Genomic DNA, 17406 nt, shown 5'->3' with positions numbered 1-17406 from the left:
TTCCTCCAATCAGCACTCTAGATTCAGCATAGCCCCGCCTCCAATTGATTAACACACGAAAAACAGTCACATGGTCATCAGACATGACCTAATATTTATGACAAACGATTTATAAGTTCCTTTTAATATAATGTAATGTAATGTTGATGCTGATTTGCAGACAGCAGAGTATATGATGTAATCCAGTCTATATGTAATCCAAAATATATAATATGAATGTGTATTAATTTCAGTAAATTTTAGATGATGGAAAATGTTAATTGGCCAAATGACTGTTGTTTATTAATGACATAATCTCAAAACAAAACGATGTTGAGAAAAATGCTAGTAACGTTACTATGGTATCAGACCATGCTACTGTGTTATTACCATATTCACCACAGTATTTAAACAATAATACAGGGAAAAATCATGACCGTGTACAAAAATATGATAATACTTTTTGTAAGAGCCATAAACGCAGCGTTTCCTGAACACACACACACACCCATAATGACCCAATCACACACACTATATGTAGAGACAGGCTTGTCGACGCAGACCGGACCGAACGAAACCATCTGAATGAGTTTAATTATTTTATTCATAAACATAAATACACATGACAAACCCCAAGGCCCCGGACTGACACATACACACACTGATTGACGGGATAAAAACACACACACGATACATTAATGCAGGAGTAACAGAAACACACACACGCACCGGGACCGAACCGAACCACGCGAACGGGTTCTGATTAACGGCAGCTCGCGCGCTGACAGCAACGCGTCACCGTAACAGAAACGGATTCCGACACTTACCTTCCGCCTTCACGAGCGCCGCCATCTTCTTCTTCACACCACTGACGTCACCGAGGGAAGGGGGGGGAGCGAGAGGGAGAGAGTGGGAGAGAGAGAGAGGGAGGGAGAGAGTGGGAGAGAGGGAGGGAGAGAGGGAGAGTGGGAGAGAGGGAGGGAGAGTGGGAGAGAGGGAGAGGGGAGAGAGAGAGAGAGAGAGGGGGAGAGAGAGAGAGGGGAGCGAGAGAGAGAGAGAGAGAGGGAGAGAGAGAGAGAGATTAAAAAAAAAAAATGTTTTCTCTTTTTTTTCCCAAACTTGAAACCAAAAATGAAACCAACCTTTGAAAATAGTACTTTAAAATCCACAAACATGAAATTAAGCATCAAAATTAAGCCTTTCAACCTGTCACAATGTACAAAACAGTGAAAAATTGTTCCCTTTGATCACAAAATGGACATTTGCTATCAATTGCTGAATTAATTTATGCTATAAAACGCATTTACAGCAACAATACCATGCAATGTTCTCCACTGCAACTCCACAGAGAGAGAGATGAATGTGTGTATTGTGTCTGACCTCAGTGTGTTTCCCTACTGTCCAGCATAGTGACCCTCACTAATGTGTGTGTGTGCATTTGTGTATTTTATGAGTTACAAAAAAATAACATATGCAATACAGTACAATAAGCAAATAGTTTAATTTTAATTTCCTGTCCACTTTAAAGATTTTACCTCAGAAATGAAAACCAATTAGTCACATACTAGAATCACATACTTTTGGAAATATACTTAATAGAAAACCACAGTAAAAAAAAAAAAAAAAGTAAAACACAGTGCCGATAGAGAAAATATCTTTTATTTGTATAAAATCATTATTACAGAGCATCAGTTTCCTGTCAGAGACGGAGGTGCAGATTCATATGGCTACCGATGTCTGAGTTCATACAAAATCTCATAAATAGCCGTTTCCTTCCACCTATTTTTATGCACATTTTGGGATATCGCATTTTTTAACAACAAAATGCTGGATGGAAATGCCGAAATGCGCATAAATTCTAAAAATGCGCATTAAAAAAACAACAAGTATGCACTCAATTGAGGTGGATAAAGTGGGAAGCTTGTTTCCGCCACAGAATAAAACATTTTAAAAGATAATTGCGACTTTTTTTCTCGCAATTGCGACTTTATATCACGCAATTCTGACTTTATAACACATAATTGTGAGATATAAACTCCAATTCTAAGGGAAAAAAATTTCTTGAGGTCTTTTTTACCTCAGAATAGTTTATATCTCACAATTCTGACTTTATATCTCGCAATTGCGACTTTATATCATGCAATTCTGAGCAAAAAAGTCACAATTGTGAGATAAAAAGTCGCAATTATTATTATTTATTTATTATTCAGTGGCGGAAACAAGCTTCCATAGATAAATGTTATAAATAAAACTCAGATTAGCATAAACTACGATGGAAACACATTTACCGAATAAATCCCTCGATTAAGAACAACAAACTCAGCGGAGGCTGTGATTGGATAACCGGACTAACCAGCGGACCAATCGCATCACAGCATTTTTGCGTTTCGTCTGCCGCTCGTTATTTATGACGGATTATTATTATTATTATTATTATTTATATTAATTTTTATTACTGATATTTTGTTGCAATTTCCCAGAACGTGATGTTTTTGTTCTCTTGAACACATGGGAAGGAAACGCTGCTTTATTTGCAAATGTTTTATGCGATATTCCAATGTAGCGCACACGTTAAATTTGCCACTTCTGATGGAAACATTGCTTTTGTTTACTTGAAAACGACACGAATCAGAGGAGACTGAACAATGAAACTAAAATCAGAGCGTCCTGAGGAGCAGCCGACACAAAGAAGAATTAAAACCCTGTCATGCTTGAGACGGTCCAACCGTTGAACACACACACACACACACACACACACAGAACTGAAATCAGCTGTAAACAAAAACTAACAGATGAACCGAAGAAGAAAGCGTCTCCATGGAAGATCAGAGCGAGCGGCTTCAGACGGCGCTCACATTCCCTGCCTGATGCTCTGGATGATCTGGAAGATGGCTAGAAGTGAAAGAGAGATATAATATTAAAGATAATATTAATACATAAATATGTAATACATATTAAAGCCTGTTCAATCACATCACAAGAGCAATGCAACATTGCAAGACATTTGACCCAAAAGATCATATTTTATTAGTTGCATGATTAAAAAGAACAATATATATTGCATATTTTGACACTCGTTATTAAATGAAACACTAAGTGAAAATTCAAACGTTGTGAGTCTTAAATACTGGAATGAAATATATGACTGATCACTGAAACAACTGTGTATTATTGATATGATACACTGTAGACACTAAAGTTTCAATCTAACAGTACAAATATTCTCAGCTGTTGAAAGCCATAGGATTTACATGTGAGAGATCTATGAAACAACAGTCTTGTTATTTACAACATGTAAATCTCCTGAATGGTCGCACACAGAACAGACGCGATGTAAATAAACACCGTGGCATTATTCATGCGGGTGGAAGGTTTGGTCTGAAACATCAGTGAGTTCTGAGATAAAGCATATCTACTGGATCATATTCAAAGTTAGTGTGGAAACAACAAACCGATATCATGTTTCCCACAACAGCCGATTCTGTGTTCAACACAAACTGCACAACGAGCAACTAAAGCTTGAAGTTACATCTAAATGCCTGGTTGGATTGAAATATTAATTTATTATTATAATTTTATGAAGTATTCTTACTGTATGTTGTCTTTTATTATTAAATGCGACGATAGAATGATAGAACGATAGATGCAATGATACATGCAATGATAGATAAAACTACTATTACTATCTCTTCTTCCAGAGAGACCTGGTCAAGACGGCAGCAAATAAAGTTTCACACAAAAGAATCACAAAACGACAATACCACAGTTTACACATTCAAAAATGAAATAAATAATAGCATACGACGATACATGCAAAGATAGATGCAAAGAATGATGCAATGATAGATATGCAACGATAGATACAACGATAGATACAACAGATGAAATTATATAGATGCAACGATAGATGCAATGATATAGATGCAACGATAGAACGATACGATAGATGCAAAGATAGATGCAACGATAGATATGCAACGACAGATGCAACAATAGATGCAACGATAGATGCAACAATAGATGCAACGATAGATGCAACAATAGATATGCAACGATAGATGCAACAATAGATATGCAACGATAGATGCAACAATAGATATGCAACGATAGATGCAATGATATAGATGCAACGATAGAACGATACGATAGATGCAATGATATAGATGCAACGATAGATGCAAAGATAGATGCAAAGATAGATGCAACGATAGATGCAAAGATAGATGCAATGATATAGATGCAACGATAGATGCAAAGATAGATGCAAAGATAGATGCAACGATAGATGCAACGATAGATATGCAACGATATAGATGCAACGATAGAACGATACGATAGATGCAAAGATAGATGCAACAATAGATATGCAACGATAGATATGCAACGATAGATATGCAACGATAGATGCAACGATAGATATGCAACGATAGATATGCAACGATAGATATGCAACGATAGATGCAATGATATAGATGCAACGATAGAGATGCAACGATAGATATGCAACGATAGATACAACAGATGCAATTATATAGATGCAACAATAGATATGCAACGATAGATACAACAGATGCAATTATATAGATGCAACGATAGAACGATACGATAGATACAACGATAGATGCAACGATAGAACGATACGATAGATGCAACGATAGATATGCAACGATATAGATGCAACGATAGAACGATACGATAGATGCAAAGATAGATGCAACGATACAATGATAGATGCAACGATAGAACAATACAAAGATGCAATGATATAGATGCAACAAAAGAATGATACGATAGATGCAACAATATATATGCAGCAATATGATAGATGCAACAATAGAGGCAATGATAGAAAGATACACTGATGCAACGATAGATGCAGAGATATAAATGCAACGATAGAATGATACGATAGATGCAACGATAGAGCGACAGATACAATGATAGATTCAACGATAGATACAGCAATAGAATGATAAAACGATAGATTTTTTTATTGTTTTTCCAATGTAAACATGCATTAGATGGATGTCGTTGAGCTCAGCACCACTTCTTGAGAGGAGCATTTCTCAACAAATACTGATATATGTGATTCTGTGCGATTATGAATTAGCACATCATGTAAATGATATAATAAACCTTGAGCTGGTTTCTCATCTCACCTGAGCCACAGACCACAAACACAAAGAGTGCGAGGAGCCACGGACCCACCGGAGACTTCTCCTCACTCACCACACGCTGCAGGACAAACACACATTCATCACATCTACTGCTCAAACGTCCAATCACAGCACAGGTTTCAGTGTATGGGGTTCCATTTGTGACAAAAAGGACTCGACTGCTTTGTGATACAAACATTCGTCCATGTCGATAGTCACTGCGAACTTGTGAAAAGTCTGATGACCAGTTATTCTGCTGACAGACTTTAGCTCAGGCGTTTCAGAACCAAACAAACCAACATTTGAGATGTTGCGACACGATTGGTCCGCTGGTTAGTCCAGTTATCCAATCATAGCCTCTGTTGAGGCAAAGTCACATGAGTTTATTGTTGAACATTGAGGGATTTATTCAGTAAATATGTTTTCGTTGTTGTTTATGCACATCGTCTTATTGGATAAAAAATGATTTGAACCAGTTTTTTTATGCGCATTTTTAGAATTCATGCGCATCTTGGTGTTTTCATCCAGCATTTTTTTTTTATGCAATATCCCAAAATTTGCATAAAAATAGGTGGATAAAAAAAATATCTTATGACTGCTGTTATTAGGGCTGGTCAATAATGGCAAAAACAAAAAAATCATTCTCATGTTAATTTTGATCAATATTGTAATCCCGATTAACACAAAAACAGAAACTCTTATATTAGTAATTTTCATCAAGATAGCGACATATATCAAGTATATTTTGCTGGTTGATCTACAAAATTTTAGACACCAGTTACATTTCACAATTCTAGATACCAAGAGAAAGAGAAAACTTCAGATTTATTCTGGCGTTGATAGTGTTGCCAGAGAATAAAAAATTCAATGATTGGACAAACATTTTTTGTTCCTGAGACTTCCACAGAAGATATATGTAATTGAAAAAATTATATTTAGACTACTTCTATTATGGATTGCTTTGGAGGGTTTAAACCAGAATAACAAAAAGTGTTTATGAAAAAAAAATGGCCAACCCTACCTTTAAGAGCATGAAAACGCTATTTATTGTTTGAATTTTTGTGATAAAATTGACTAAATTTGAAAGCTTAGACTTTGTTTCTTATCAGAAATATGCAGATGGCCAATAGTGAAAATAATTGCTATTATCGGCCGATACCGATTATTGGCCGATATATCGGTGCATCCCTAAAAAATAATTATTATATTAAATCACAATATCATTCTAAGTTATTTTATTTTTATTAATAAAAATAAGAATAAAGATGCAAATAACAAAAAGCAGAAAAAAATACAACAAGGAAAAAAATTAAAATAACAGTGCTTTATTTTTTAACAGTAGCATTCATGACATAATACAGAAATTGAAAAATCAAATGTTAAAATAGTCACTGCATAGTCTTTAGTGTATTAAATACAAATAAACTGATTTTAATTAAACGTACAAATAGTAGGCTATGCTTACAAAGAACAAATGCAACTTTTTTTTATTAAAATAGCCTATAAAAACAGTACATTATTTACAATAAAACAGTACATTCATATATAGGCTATATAGGTCTATTTAGTTAAAAATATATATATATATTCTTTTGTTTTTATGCATCGATGCAGAATCGGTCACATCAGCATCGTAATGCATCGTAAAAATTATTTTATTCCATCTATCCCAGACTAACTAATGCAAGCAAAAAAGCTCTCAAGAATTTGATTATTTTATTGAAGAAAAGTAAACCGTCAGTAATATAATACAAACAATAGGACAAATTCAAGAGAAAAAGGATACAAATAAAATAGCTTTTAATGCAAGTCTGACACCACAGTTTTCAACTAATAGCCTACTATAGAAATTGAATGATCAAATGTAAAAATAAAACACTGCCATTGTTGGAAGCCAAAATTTAAGTTGAAATTTTGAAAATGTGAACTGTTATTTCTGTTGTTTTCTGAAACTCATTTTACAGATATGCCGCTAAATGAGTTTTCTTTGGATGCTTGTTTCCGCCACAGAAAAAAAACTACTTAAAAGATAATTGTCATCTCGCTATTCTGACTCTTTTCTCAGAATTGCGAGATATAAACTCAGAATTGGAAGAAAAAAAAAAGTCAGAATTGCAAAAGTCGCAATTGCGGGAAATAAAGTCAGAATTATAGAGATAGTATAGAGATATAAACTCACAATTCTGACTTTATAACAGGCAATTGCGAGTTTATATCATGCAATTTTGAGAAAAAGGTCAGAAATGCAAGATGTAAACTTGTAATTGCAAGAAAAAGTGTCAGAATTGTGAGATAAAAAGTCGCAATTATCTTTTATATTGTTTTATTCTGTGGCGGAAACAAGCTTCCATAGTTTTCTTACCATCATTCTAAATTAAAACAATGAATATTATGACAAAGCACGAAGATGAAATATAGATTCATTCACGTTTATACAGTATAACAAAGATAAATGCATCTGAATGTTTTAGAAAACTCATTAAAAAAAATATCGAATCTATTTGTTTGCCTGCATGGATGTATGTAAAATACGTTAACGTTCACTGAAAACAATAACATAATGTATGAGGCATAAAGCTAAGCTGAACGAACAAGTATACGAGTATAAATAGGCAAATTTATAACACGAAGCAGTCGACACTTTTTTGACACAAACAGCACTCCATACTTCTGATATATTTCAGAAAATATTGTAGCCTACTATTAGCAAAATACATGGTATTTTTTGTTAGTGATGAATGTGTAAATATGCGTAGTGTGTAAATCCATACTGTGCATTACTTTACGTGTTCGCGTGTGTTATGTCTCTGTGAGCCGCGGGAGCGCGCGTACCGTGGTTTTCTGCACGTGTCCTCTCTGTGTGATCGTCTTGCTGTGTTTCTCGTTTGCTACTTTCATCCGCTGCACCGCCGACATGATGCTGATGCTGCCGCTGCTGGGACGCGTCGCGGGAGGCGGAAGATCGCGCTGGGCCGGTGAACGGAGCGGGGTTGTGTGCGGTGGCGGTGATTCGGATCCGTTCCAGGCGCTCGAGCTGCACTGCACAGCAGCGGTGTCACGTGACCCTGGCGCAGGCCCCGCCTCCTCCTTACGTCACTCCTCTGAACCGTTAATTTTAAAGATATTTGAAAACTAGCTAGTGTAATGTGAATATGTAATTTAATATAATACCTCTTGTTCTCATTGCATTGAATAAACAAACAACGAAAAAACATATTTGATACCTACAACAATTGAAATATGTACAGTACAGGCCAAAAGTTTGGAAACATTACTATTTTTAATGTTTTTGAAAAAAGTTTCTTCTGCTCACCAAGCCTGCATTTATTTAATCAAAAATACATAAAAAAAAAATAATTTTGTGATATATTATTACAATTGAACGTAATTGGTTTTCAATTTATTATACTTTAAATGATCATTTATTCCTGTGATCAAAGCTGAATGTTCAGCATCATTACTCCAGTCTATCACATGATCCTTTAGAAATCAGTATAATATGAGGATTCATTATCAAAGTTGGAAACAGTTCTGCTGCCTAATATATTTGATGAATAAAAGGTTAAAAAGAACTGCATTTATTCAAAATAAAAAAAATATTTTCTAATAATATAAATCTTCTTTACTATCACTTTTTATCAATTTAACACATCCTTGCTGAATAAAAGTATTGATTTATTTCAAAAAAAGAAAGAAAAAAATGTACTGACCAGTAGTGTATATCGCTGTTACAAAAGATTTCTATTTTTAAAACATTTGCTTCTTTTTTATTTTTTTTATTCATCAAAGTATCCTAAAAAAGTATCAGGTTATGAAAAAATATTAAGCAGCAGAACTGTTTCCAACTTTGATAATGAATCCTCATATTATACAGATTTCTAAAGGATCATGTGATAGACTGGAGTAATGATGCTGAAAATTCAGCTTTGCATCACAGAAATGATAATTTAAAGTATAATAAATTGAAAACCAATTATTTTAAATTGTAATAATATTTCACAATATTATCACTGTATTTTTGAGCAGGCTTGATGAGCAGAAGAAACTTCTTTCAAAAACATTAAAAATAGTAATGTTTCCAAACTTTTGGCCTGTACTGTAAAGCTGATGATACACAGGGCAACTTTTTGAGCAATGTTGCCGTCAACGGGCAACCGGATGAGACACAGGGCCCATGACCGATCTAAATTATCCAGATAGAAATTTATTGCCCAATTTTCAATGGGAAAGTGCCCAAGCAACAATCGCTCTGCAAGATTGCCCAGCAACACTGCTCAAAAAGTCACCCTGTGTATCATCACCCTAAGTCTTCTCATCTTTTCCTTTGATATGTAGGCCTAAACTTTTCTGATTATATACCCGTCTTGTGTCTTTTTTCCCTTTTTTCCCCCCTCGTTTATTTGTTCTACATTGTGACTGTTTCCTTCTTCGTTTATATAATGTTCTCAATAAAAATAAAATTAAAATAAATAAATAAAAGATATTTGAAATCTAAAACTTTGAAACGTTGTATAATAGTTTTCCCTCTGTTTTAGATTTTCAGATTTAGATTTTATGTTGTTTCAATGTAAAGCCTTGTATTTGTAACTTGTATGTTGTTTACATACATACATACTTCACTAGTTCACACTTACAAATAAGTCAGATAGAATAAATGAGTATTTGGCGTGCTGTCCGAGGAGAGGGCTCCGGGCTCGGTATTCGGCCCGAACCCAGAGTACTCCCCCCGTATTCCTGGCTGTGAAAGAACAAGCCAAGGGTGAGGAGTCGGGGTGGTGGAGGGATGCTGAAACTGTCAAGGAAGTTAGGTGAGTTGACAGAGTGAATATATATATGCTTCCTCTCATGCTGATAGGGTAGACATGGTAATTGTTTGATGAGATGATTGATAGATTGGTTGATTGATTGATTATTTGAACGTGCTCCTCCCGAACTTTGTTTATAAAACATCATATAAAACTGTGTGTGTGTGTGTGTGTGTGTGTGTGTGTGTGTGTGTGTGTGTGTGTGTGTGTGTGTGTGTGTGTGTGTGTGTGTGTGTGTGTGTGTGTGTGTGTGTGTGTGTGTGTGTGTGTGTGTGTGTGTGTGTGTGTGTGTGTGTGTGTGTGTGTGTGTGTGTGTGTGTAAAGTTAGGGTGTATAAAATAAAGTGTTTAAGTAAAATTTAGACTGTGTCTTATATATATATTCACAGATCCCACACTTGGACAGTTACTTATTACGCATACATAAACTGTAAATTTGATCATTTTCTGTTGGGAATCTGTGCAGTTTAATTGTTGAGTGACACAACACACATATCAGTCAGGTTTAAAATGAACAACACCTTTAATTTAGATGTTAAATAACATTTATGACCATCATCACACAGACAAGTTTTAACTTGTGTTACATATTGAGAACAAGTTCCCACTCACAAAAATGTCTGAACAGAAGCTCTGTCAAGTCAAACATGGTAAACAAAGTAAACAAAACTGACTGGACAATCAGCCAGAGGTCTCACACACACACACACACACACACACACACACACACACACACACACACACACACACACACACACACACACACACACACACACACACACACACACACACACACACACACACACATACACTCTCAAACACATACATACACACACACTCATATACACACATATACACACACACTCAGATGAGAAAACCTCAGCATCTTAAAACAACGTATATGTCAAGTTCTGTGTTCAGTGTAAAAGGCCAAAACTGTGAGTTTTGTTGTTGTTGCAGATGGTCACATTACAGCCGTTTGGACTGAAAATGATCCAGAAATGATTGCTAAAACAACTCAAACACTCTTGTGAAGGCAGCATCAGAACAGAAGGATTCTGTAATGTTCGCAGGTGAAGGTCTGTATGATGAACACATGATCCTTGCGCTCACCTGCACACACACACACACACACACATGCAGAAAATGAGTCATAATAATAGCACACACAATGAAAAACAGGTTGTTATATGATTGTTCACAAATATACTTTGTGTTTTTAGAGCGGTCATATTAGGGCTGCACGATTAATCGCAATTTACATGTAGGCTAATCACACTTCAACCGATTTGGATTATCGTGATTTTGAAATCGCGGATGCTGTGATTATTTGTTATGTGCAGCTTGTCAGTGACGTACGGCTCTGTAAACGCTGCTCCGTCTGAAAGCACTGCGAGTTTGAGTCGCTTATAACGCAACACGCCTCAAACATCTTTCCAAACATGAGAAGCATTTATGAACCTCTTGTCCAACACAAGACAACATTTAATAACATGCTTTTACTCCAAACACAGAATAAGGCAGTCGTGTGTTTATTAGTCATGTTTAATCAATCAAAGCGTTTCGATCTTCTGTTTATTCAGCGACAGCGATGATGCCTATAGGGGTCTCCTGGAATGATGTGTGTTATCATACTTCTGCGGCGGGTCATATTTGCTGTGTGTGTGTGAGACGCCCTCTGGTGTTCAGATGGATATGTGGTGTATGTGTGTGTGTGTGTGTGTGTGTGTGTGTGACGCCCTCTGGTGTTCAGATGGATATGTGGTGTATGTGTGTGTGTGTGTGTGTGTGTGTGTGTGTGTGTGTGTGTGTGTGTGTGTGTGTGTGTGTGTGTGTGTGTGTGTGTGTGTGTGTGAGACGCCCTCTGGTGTTCAGATGGATATGTGGTGTGTGTGAGTGTGTGTAAGAGACGCCCTCTGGTGTTCAGATGGATATGTGTGTGTGTGTGTGTGTGTGTGTGTGAGACGCCCTCTGGTGTTCAGATGGATATGTGGTGTGTGTGTGTGTGTGTGTGTGTGTGTGTGTGTGAGACGCCCTCTGGTGTTCAGATGGATATGTGGTGTGTGTGTGTGTGTGTGTGTGTGTGAGACGCCCTCTGGTGTTCAGATGGATATGTGGTGTATGTGTGTGTGTGTGTGTGTGTGTGTGTGTGTGTGTGTGTGTGTGTGTGTGTGTGTGTGTGTGTGTGAGACGCCCTCTGGTGTTCAGATGGATATGTGGTGTGTGTGTGTGTGTGTGTGTGTGTGTATGACGCCCTCTGGTGTTCAGATGGATATGTGGTGTGTGTGAGTGTGTGTAAGAGACGCCCTCTGGTGTTCAGATGGATATGTGTGTGTGTGTGTGTGTGTGTGAGACGCCCTCTGGTGTTCAGATGGATATGTGGTGTGTGTGTGTGTGTGTGTGTGTGTGTGTGAGAGACGCCCTCTGGTGTTCAGATGGATATGTGGTGTGTGTGTGTGTGTGTGTGTGTGAGACGCCCTCTGGTGTTCAGATGGATGTGTGTGTGTGTGTGTGTGTGAGAGACGCCCTCTGGTGTTCAGATGGATATGTGGTGTATGTGTGTGTGTGTGTGTGTGTGTGTGTGTGTGTGTGTGAGACGCCCTCCGGTGTTAAGATGGAGCATTTACTACCGATCAGCCGCTGCACTAACAAACTGCACATAAAATAATCGCAGCCTTTGCCAAATCACGTGCGTTTTCATTGCGATTAATTGTGCAGCCCTAGGTCATATCAAACATCTTTTAATAATTTTATGTGTACCTGTGTGTGCGTCAGCATCCCAGACCGCTGATGACCCCGATCCGGTCCACCTTCATCCCGAAGCACCCCCGCGCCATTCCCTTCCGGCTCCGGCCCTGCAGCTTCCGGTGCCAGTTCAGGACATCCAGGACACCGTGTGACGGGGGGCGGGGCAAGAGCGCGGGGGCGGAGTCTGCTGACCCCTCCATGACCTCTGGATGAGCCAATAGAAGAGAGCCGATCTTCAGCCCAAACAAATCCTGCAGAACCTGCACACAGTTCATACTATGTCAACTTTCTGTATGCTGGAACAACTTGACGATTCAAATAGTACAGCGCAATCCTACTCGAACTGTCTCATATATTTAGGGTACGTTAACACGACTAAGATGTACGAAACATGTAAACATTTTTCCTTTGCGTTTTTCGCGTACAGGCAAAACGATCCCCGTTCAACCGGATCCGCGAAAACGACTAAAAGCGCTGTATTCTGCTGCCAGGCCAGTAGATGGCGATGTCACTTTTTGTAAAAATACCAATAAACTCTATTCTTATAGACTGAACACGTAATACGCATCTGCATGACGTCACTGTTTTCACAAATTCACATTTTTGTACTTTTAAACAGGAGATGATAATGATATCATTTTCAAAAACTTGCACTTTTTTAAACCCGTTTTCAAAAGTTTGTGTTTTCAGGCCCACAAAACACTGTTGTCGTGTGAACGAATCGTGAAAATGCATAAAAAGTTTTCAGTTTTTATGTCGGGAAAACACCCCTTAGTTAAATATTATAACCCTGGATGTCTTACTAATGTAGAAAAGAAAATAGTAATTTTGCGTTTTAAATCTAAAATCTCATCTAAAAAAAGTTGAAAGCTTAAGTGTGTAATTTTAAGACAGAATCACCAAAATTATGTCCTATTTTCAAATAGACAGCAATACTACATGTAGGCCTACTATTTATCATATATTTATAGAGTAGAATGCTCGTGTGTGACTCGACTAGCGCTAGACTTTACCTTCCATTTTTATAAAAAGAAAAAGAGATTAAAACAGCAAATAATATTTTATATTTCTGATGACAACCACACCGTTTTTTCCATTCATTTTTCCATAAGGATTTTAAAATGTCTTCGTTAGGAGTTTCTTTGGTCTGTCTGAATACTCGATTCTGATTGGCTGGAAGTTGTGCAATCAAACCGTTGCTGCTGAACTGATGCTCGCAGGTAATTCGCACATCTCTCTCTCGATAATGAATTCAGATAATTTTTTATATTAATTTTTTTATATTATTTTGATAAATTTTTTTAATTATCTCAAATCGAGCGGAATGCTAACGTTAGATCTAACGAGCCGTAACTGAGGAAAATAACCGTAAATTTTAGCCTTCCGGTCAAATATTGCGCTGCAAACATCAATAACAGTTTTAAATTTCCAATGTTGGCAAAATTCCACATAGATTATCCTTTACATAACCCATGAACCAAGCCAACCAGCTACGAGGAGAATCACAACATTACAAACTTATATTTGAAACTAAAGATAGTTTCAAAACTGAACGGCTTTAACCCGCAGCTAATAAAAATATTTTCTAAGAACATTTATGCTAACGTTCCCATTAAGTTATTAATGCTATTTCCTTTCTTGTTTCTGTCAACTAAGTTTGATATTCTGTCTCATGTCGCATGAGCTCGGTGTTAAAACCACAATGTTTAATATTAAGCTGCCCAGAGGGCGAGAGCTGACACTTTGAAAGGATATTTTTGACATGATTTACCAGTTCCTCTCTTGATCTTAATATTATGTGTTTGTTAAGTTCCTATGCGGCTACTTCCTCGTGTTCTTGCATCTCGCTCGTAGCTTCTTCTTCTGCTACTTTACTCTCGTGGCAATATTGTTTTAATTATTCATTTTATTCTTTATTTATAAATAAAAATCAACGTTCAATTTTTTTTTTTTTTAAACGTTTAGGTGACATTCCGTTGTATCATTTTGCAAACATTATGGGAACGGTTTCTTCTAAAATAAATGAACATTCTGGAACACTTAGACAAAAATGTTTCAGGATAAAACATTCCATGATTGAAAAATGTATAATTATGTTTTTGTGCTAATGTTTTGAGAACAATATTTAAAACTTAACTGGTTTGTTCATTACTTCGATGATATATATGATATATACATTCGAATGATATAATCGAATTAAATATAAAAGTATTGATTTAAAGATTTTGATTATATATGTAGAAACAATTAGCATATTATGCATACAAATATTTGACTAGTTTTAGAACGTGAATGTAGTTTTTCCATCAGGAATAATGATTATTTAAAAAAATAAATTAAAGCTTTTAATGTTGTTTATGTGTCTATGTGGTGTTTTTAATATGCTTTAAGACAAACCATGTGTAAATTCATAAGTCGACACCATTGCTGAGTATTTCCTCCTTAAAACTGCAGTGAACCAAAGACAGTCTCAAAAACACGCTTTGAAATCGCTGGTGTTTCTGACGTCACAAACGACCTTGTAACCAATCAGATCAACGTGTGATCGTCAACCAGTGGATCTCTGAGCTGAGTGAGTGAGTGCAGGTGGGGCTTATTTGCATATTCATAGCACTGCGTATACTTCGAGCTATTTTAAGGCATGAAGAATTTTTTTTCAAGAAAAACAAAACATTTAAATATGTATTTTTGGTGATCAAAGATGAGTTTTAAGGGATAACATTATTGATTACAGAGGGACTTTAAATAATGTGATTCGATGACTTCAACTAAAGCAAATACTGTTTGAGGTGTTTATCATGGAATATTGCCACTATTTTTTTAAAGTAATAGGCAGTATACAGCATGTAATGAACCGAATCACACAAACAATGTCTGTTATCTAACAGGTTTCCCAAACACCGATCTGTCATTCATCCATCAGTCAAGCTAGTCCCGCCCCCAAACTCATGCGATTGGTCGAGTCAGGAGTGAAATCCTCACCTGTGCGTCTGATTGGCGTGCAGATGGCCGTCCCTCTACCTGCGTTGTCACGGTGATGATGAGAAACACGAGGAGAGAGGAGGTAAAGTTTAGAGGAGATGAAAAAGCCATCCTTGTTTTTAAAGAGAAGTAAATATCTGTCCTGTTCTGGCTCGGGTTCTGTCCTGTACGGCTTCAGGACGGGTCTCTGTCGGAGCCGGTGCAACGCTCGGCCTTTTAAGAAACATCGCTGTGATGTCACACATCGCTAACGGTTGCCGTGGGCGACGCCCCGCCCCTCACACACGTCACGGCCTCCACACTGAGCGGAGATTCTCATTTCTCCAGCTGATACACACCAGCTCTTTCACTTCAGGATGAACACGTCACATGCACGCTCACATTTTTGCGCTTTGTGTCGCGTTTAATCGTCGGCCTCTTTATAGCTCATCACTCTTCACAGTAACAGGCTGATGTGACCTCTGACCCTTTCAGGTTCCGCCCCCTATAAAAGTTCCCCCTGGAAACGGGCGGCGCTCAGGAACTATGTCCTCCTGTGAGAGCGCAGACACAATAGTTCGGCGTCAGATGAGAGTTTCCGTAGCAATGACCACGGGTCACGGGCCTTTCAACCTGCGTACGGACCGACAGACACATGCACGACACAACATCAGACTCGGGAATAAGATGCATTTATTTGATCTAAAATACAGTAAAAACAGTGAAATATTATTAGAATTTAAAACAGCTGTTTTCTATGTGAATATATTGTTCAAATGTAATTTATTCCTGTGATCAAAGCTGAGTTTTCAGCATCATTACTCCAGTCTTCAGTGTCACATGATCCTTCACAAATCACTCTAATATGATGATTTGATGCTCAAGAAACATTTATGATTATTATCAGTGTTGAAAACATCTTTGTGGAAACTGCGATACAAAACCATTAAAATATATATATATATATATATATATATATAAAAAAAATTACATACACAACTGCAATTATTTGATAAATAATTATGACTTAATTTCGACATTTATAATGTTACAAAGGATTTTTATTCCAAATTAATGCAGTTTTTTTGACATTTCTATTTATCAAAGAGATCTGAGACATTTAAAACCTTCAAAACTGATGATAATAAGAGTCGTTATTATTAATAAGCACCGATAATAATTGAGCATCAAATCATCATATTAGAATGAGGATCATGTGACACTGAAGACTGGAGTAATGATGCTGAACATTCAGCTTTGATCACAGGAATAAATTACACTTTACTATATAATCACATAGAAAACAGCTGATTTAAATTCTAATAATATTTATTATTTTTTTATCAAATAAATGCAGCCTTGAAAATATTTATATGAAAATCATAAAAAAGTATGAATTAATCCAAACTTTTGACTGATAATTTACCAAGCCTATTTTTAAGATATTTTCACACAAAAAAATCACTTGACCGTAACATGAAAAAAATCCTCTATTGCAAAAGCAAGTGTCTTATCGCTGCGTTTAAAAGCAGGAAGTTTTAGAGACTCGAAAACACAGAATAGTGTCTCTCTCTCTCTCTCTCTCTCTCTCTCTGACGCAAACATCACAGCGCAGCCAACGACAGCCTGACCTCTGACCCCTGGGCACTACATCATACTCAAACATGCTAATATGACACACACACAAGTGTGTTTCTCGGATGTCGTGCTGAAACGCTTTCGGCCCGATGATCGTCGCCAAGCAACTCTCACAGCGAG

At 36.9% G+C, this 17406-nt stretch overlaps 3 protein-coding genes across 4 annotated transcripts in view; all 3 read right to left on the bottom strand.

Annotated features, from left to right (window-relative positions):
• The window catches only part of camta2 (calmodulin binding transcription activator 2), a 45305-nt gene extending 44410 nt beyond the window's left edge, over positions 1 to 895 (bottom strand). For both annotated transcript variants that reach the window (XM_084428583.1, XM_084428584.1), the window contains exon 1: positions 807 to 895. The gene's annotated coding sequence lies outside the window, so the exon portion shown is untranslated. The remainder of the gene's footprint in view (positions 1 to 806) is intronic.
• A 727-nt stretch (positions 896 to 1622) lies between these two features.
• Positions 1623 to 8198, bottom strand: LOC311302906 (stress-associated endoplasmic reticulum protein 1). The gene is made up of 3 exons (XM_084429031.1): positions 7968 to 8198; positions 5139 to 5214; positions 1623 to 2871 (listed from the first exon to the last, which is right to left on the bottom strand). Exons 1-3 carry the CDS (start codon positions 8049 to 8051, stop codon positions 2831 to 2833), a joined length of 201 nt encoding a protein of 66 aa, XP_084285157.1. The 5' UTR covers positions 8052 to 8198; the 3' UTR covers positions 1623 to 2830.
• Positions 8199 to 10740: 2542 nt separating this feature from the next.
• LOC311302762 (C-type natriuretic peptide 2-like) lies at positions 10741 to 15837 on the bottom strand. Its single transcript, XM_084428801.1, has 3 exons — positions 15670 to 15837; positions 12700 to 12947; positions 10741 to 11052 (listed from the first exon to the last, which is right to left on the bottom strand). Exons 1-2 carry the CDS (start codon positions 15778 to 15780, stop codon positions 12711 to 12713), a joined length of 348 nt encoding a protein of 115 aa, XP_084284927.1. The 5' UTR covers positions 15781 to 15837; the 3' UTR covers positions 10741 to 11052; positions 12700 to 12710.
• Positions 15838 to 17406: the final 1569 nt, after the last annotated feature.

The sequence above is a fragment of the Rutilus rutilus genome, assembly GCF_951802725.1.
Source record: "Rutilus rutilus genome assembly, chromosome: 13".
Lineage (NCBI taxonomy): Eukaryota > Metazoa > Chordata > Actinopteri > Cypriniformes > Leuciscidae > Rutilus > Rutilus rutilus.
Note: the sequence above shows the minus strand (reverse complement) of the source record. Positions and strands in the feature narration are given on the sequence as shown.

What these genes read in the sequence shown, in the direction of transcription:
- LOC311302762 (XM_084428801.1), bottom strand. Translation starts at nt 15,780, where the DNA reads ATGGCTTTTTCATCTCCTCTAAACTTTACCTCCTCTCTCCTCGTGTTT. An exon ending in CACGCCAATCAGACGCACAG is followed by an intron (nt 12,948 to 15,669) that starts GTGAGGATTTCA and finishes AACTGTGTGCAG; the next exon opens with GTTCTGCAGGATTTGTTTGG.
- LOC311302906 (XM_084429031.1), bottom strand. Translation starts at nt 8,051, where the DNA reads ATGTCGGCGGTGCAGCGGATGAAAGTAGCAAACGAGAAACACAGCAAG. An exon ending in GACACGTGCAGAAAACCACG is followed by an intron (nt 5,215 to 7,967) that starts GTACGCGCGCTC and finishes TTTGTCCTGCAG; the next exon opens with CGTGTGGTGAGTGAGGAGAA. An exon ending in GTTTGTGGTCTGTGGCTCAG is followed by an intron (nt 2,872 to 5,138) that starts GTGAGATGAGAA and finishes TTTCACTTCTAG; the next exon opens with CCATCTTCCAGATCATCCAG.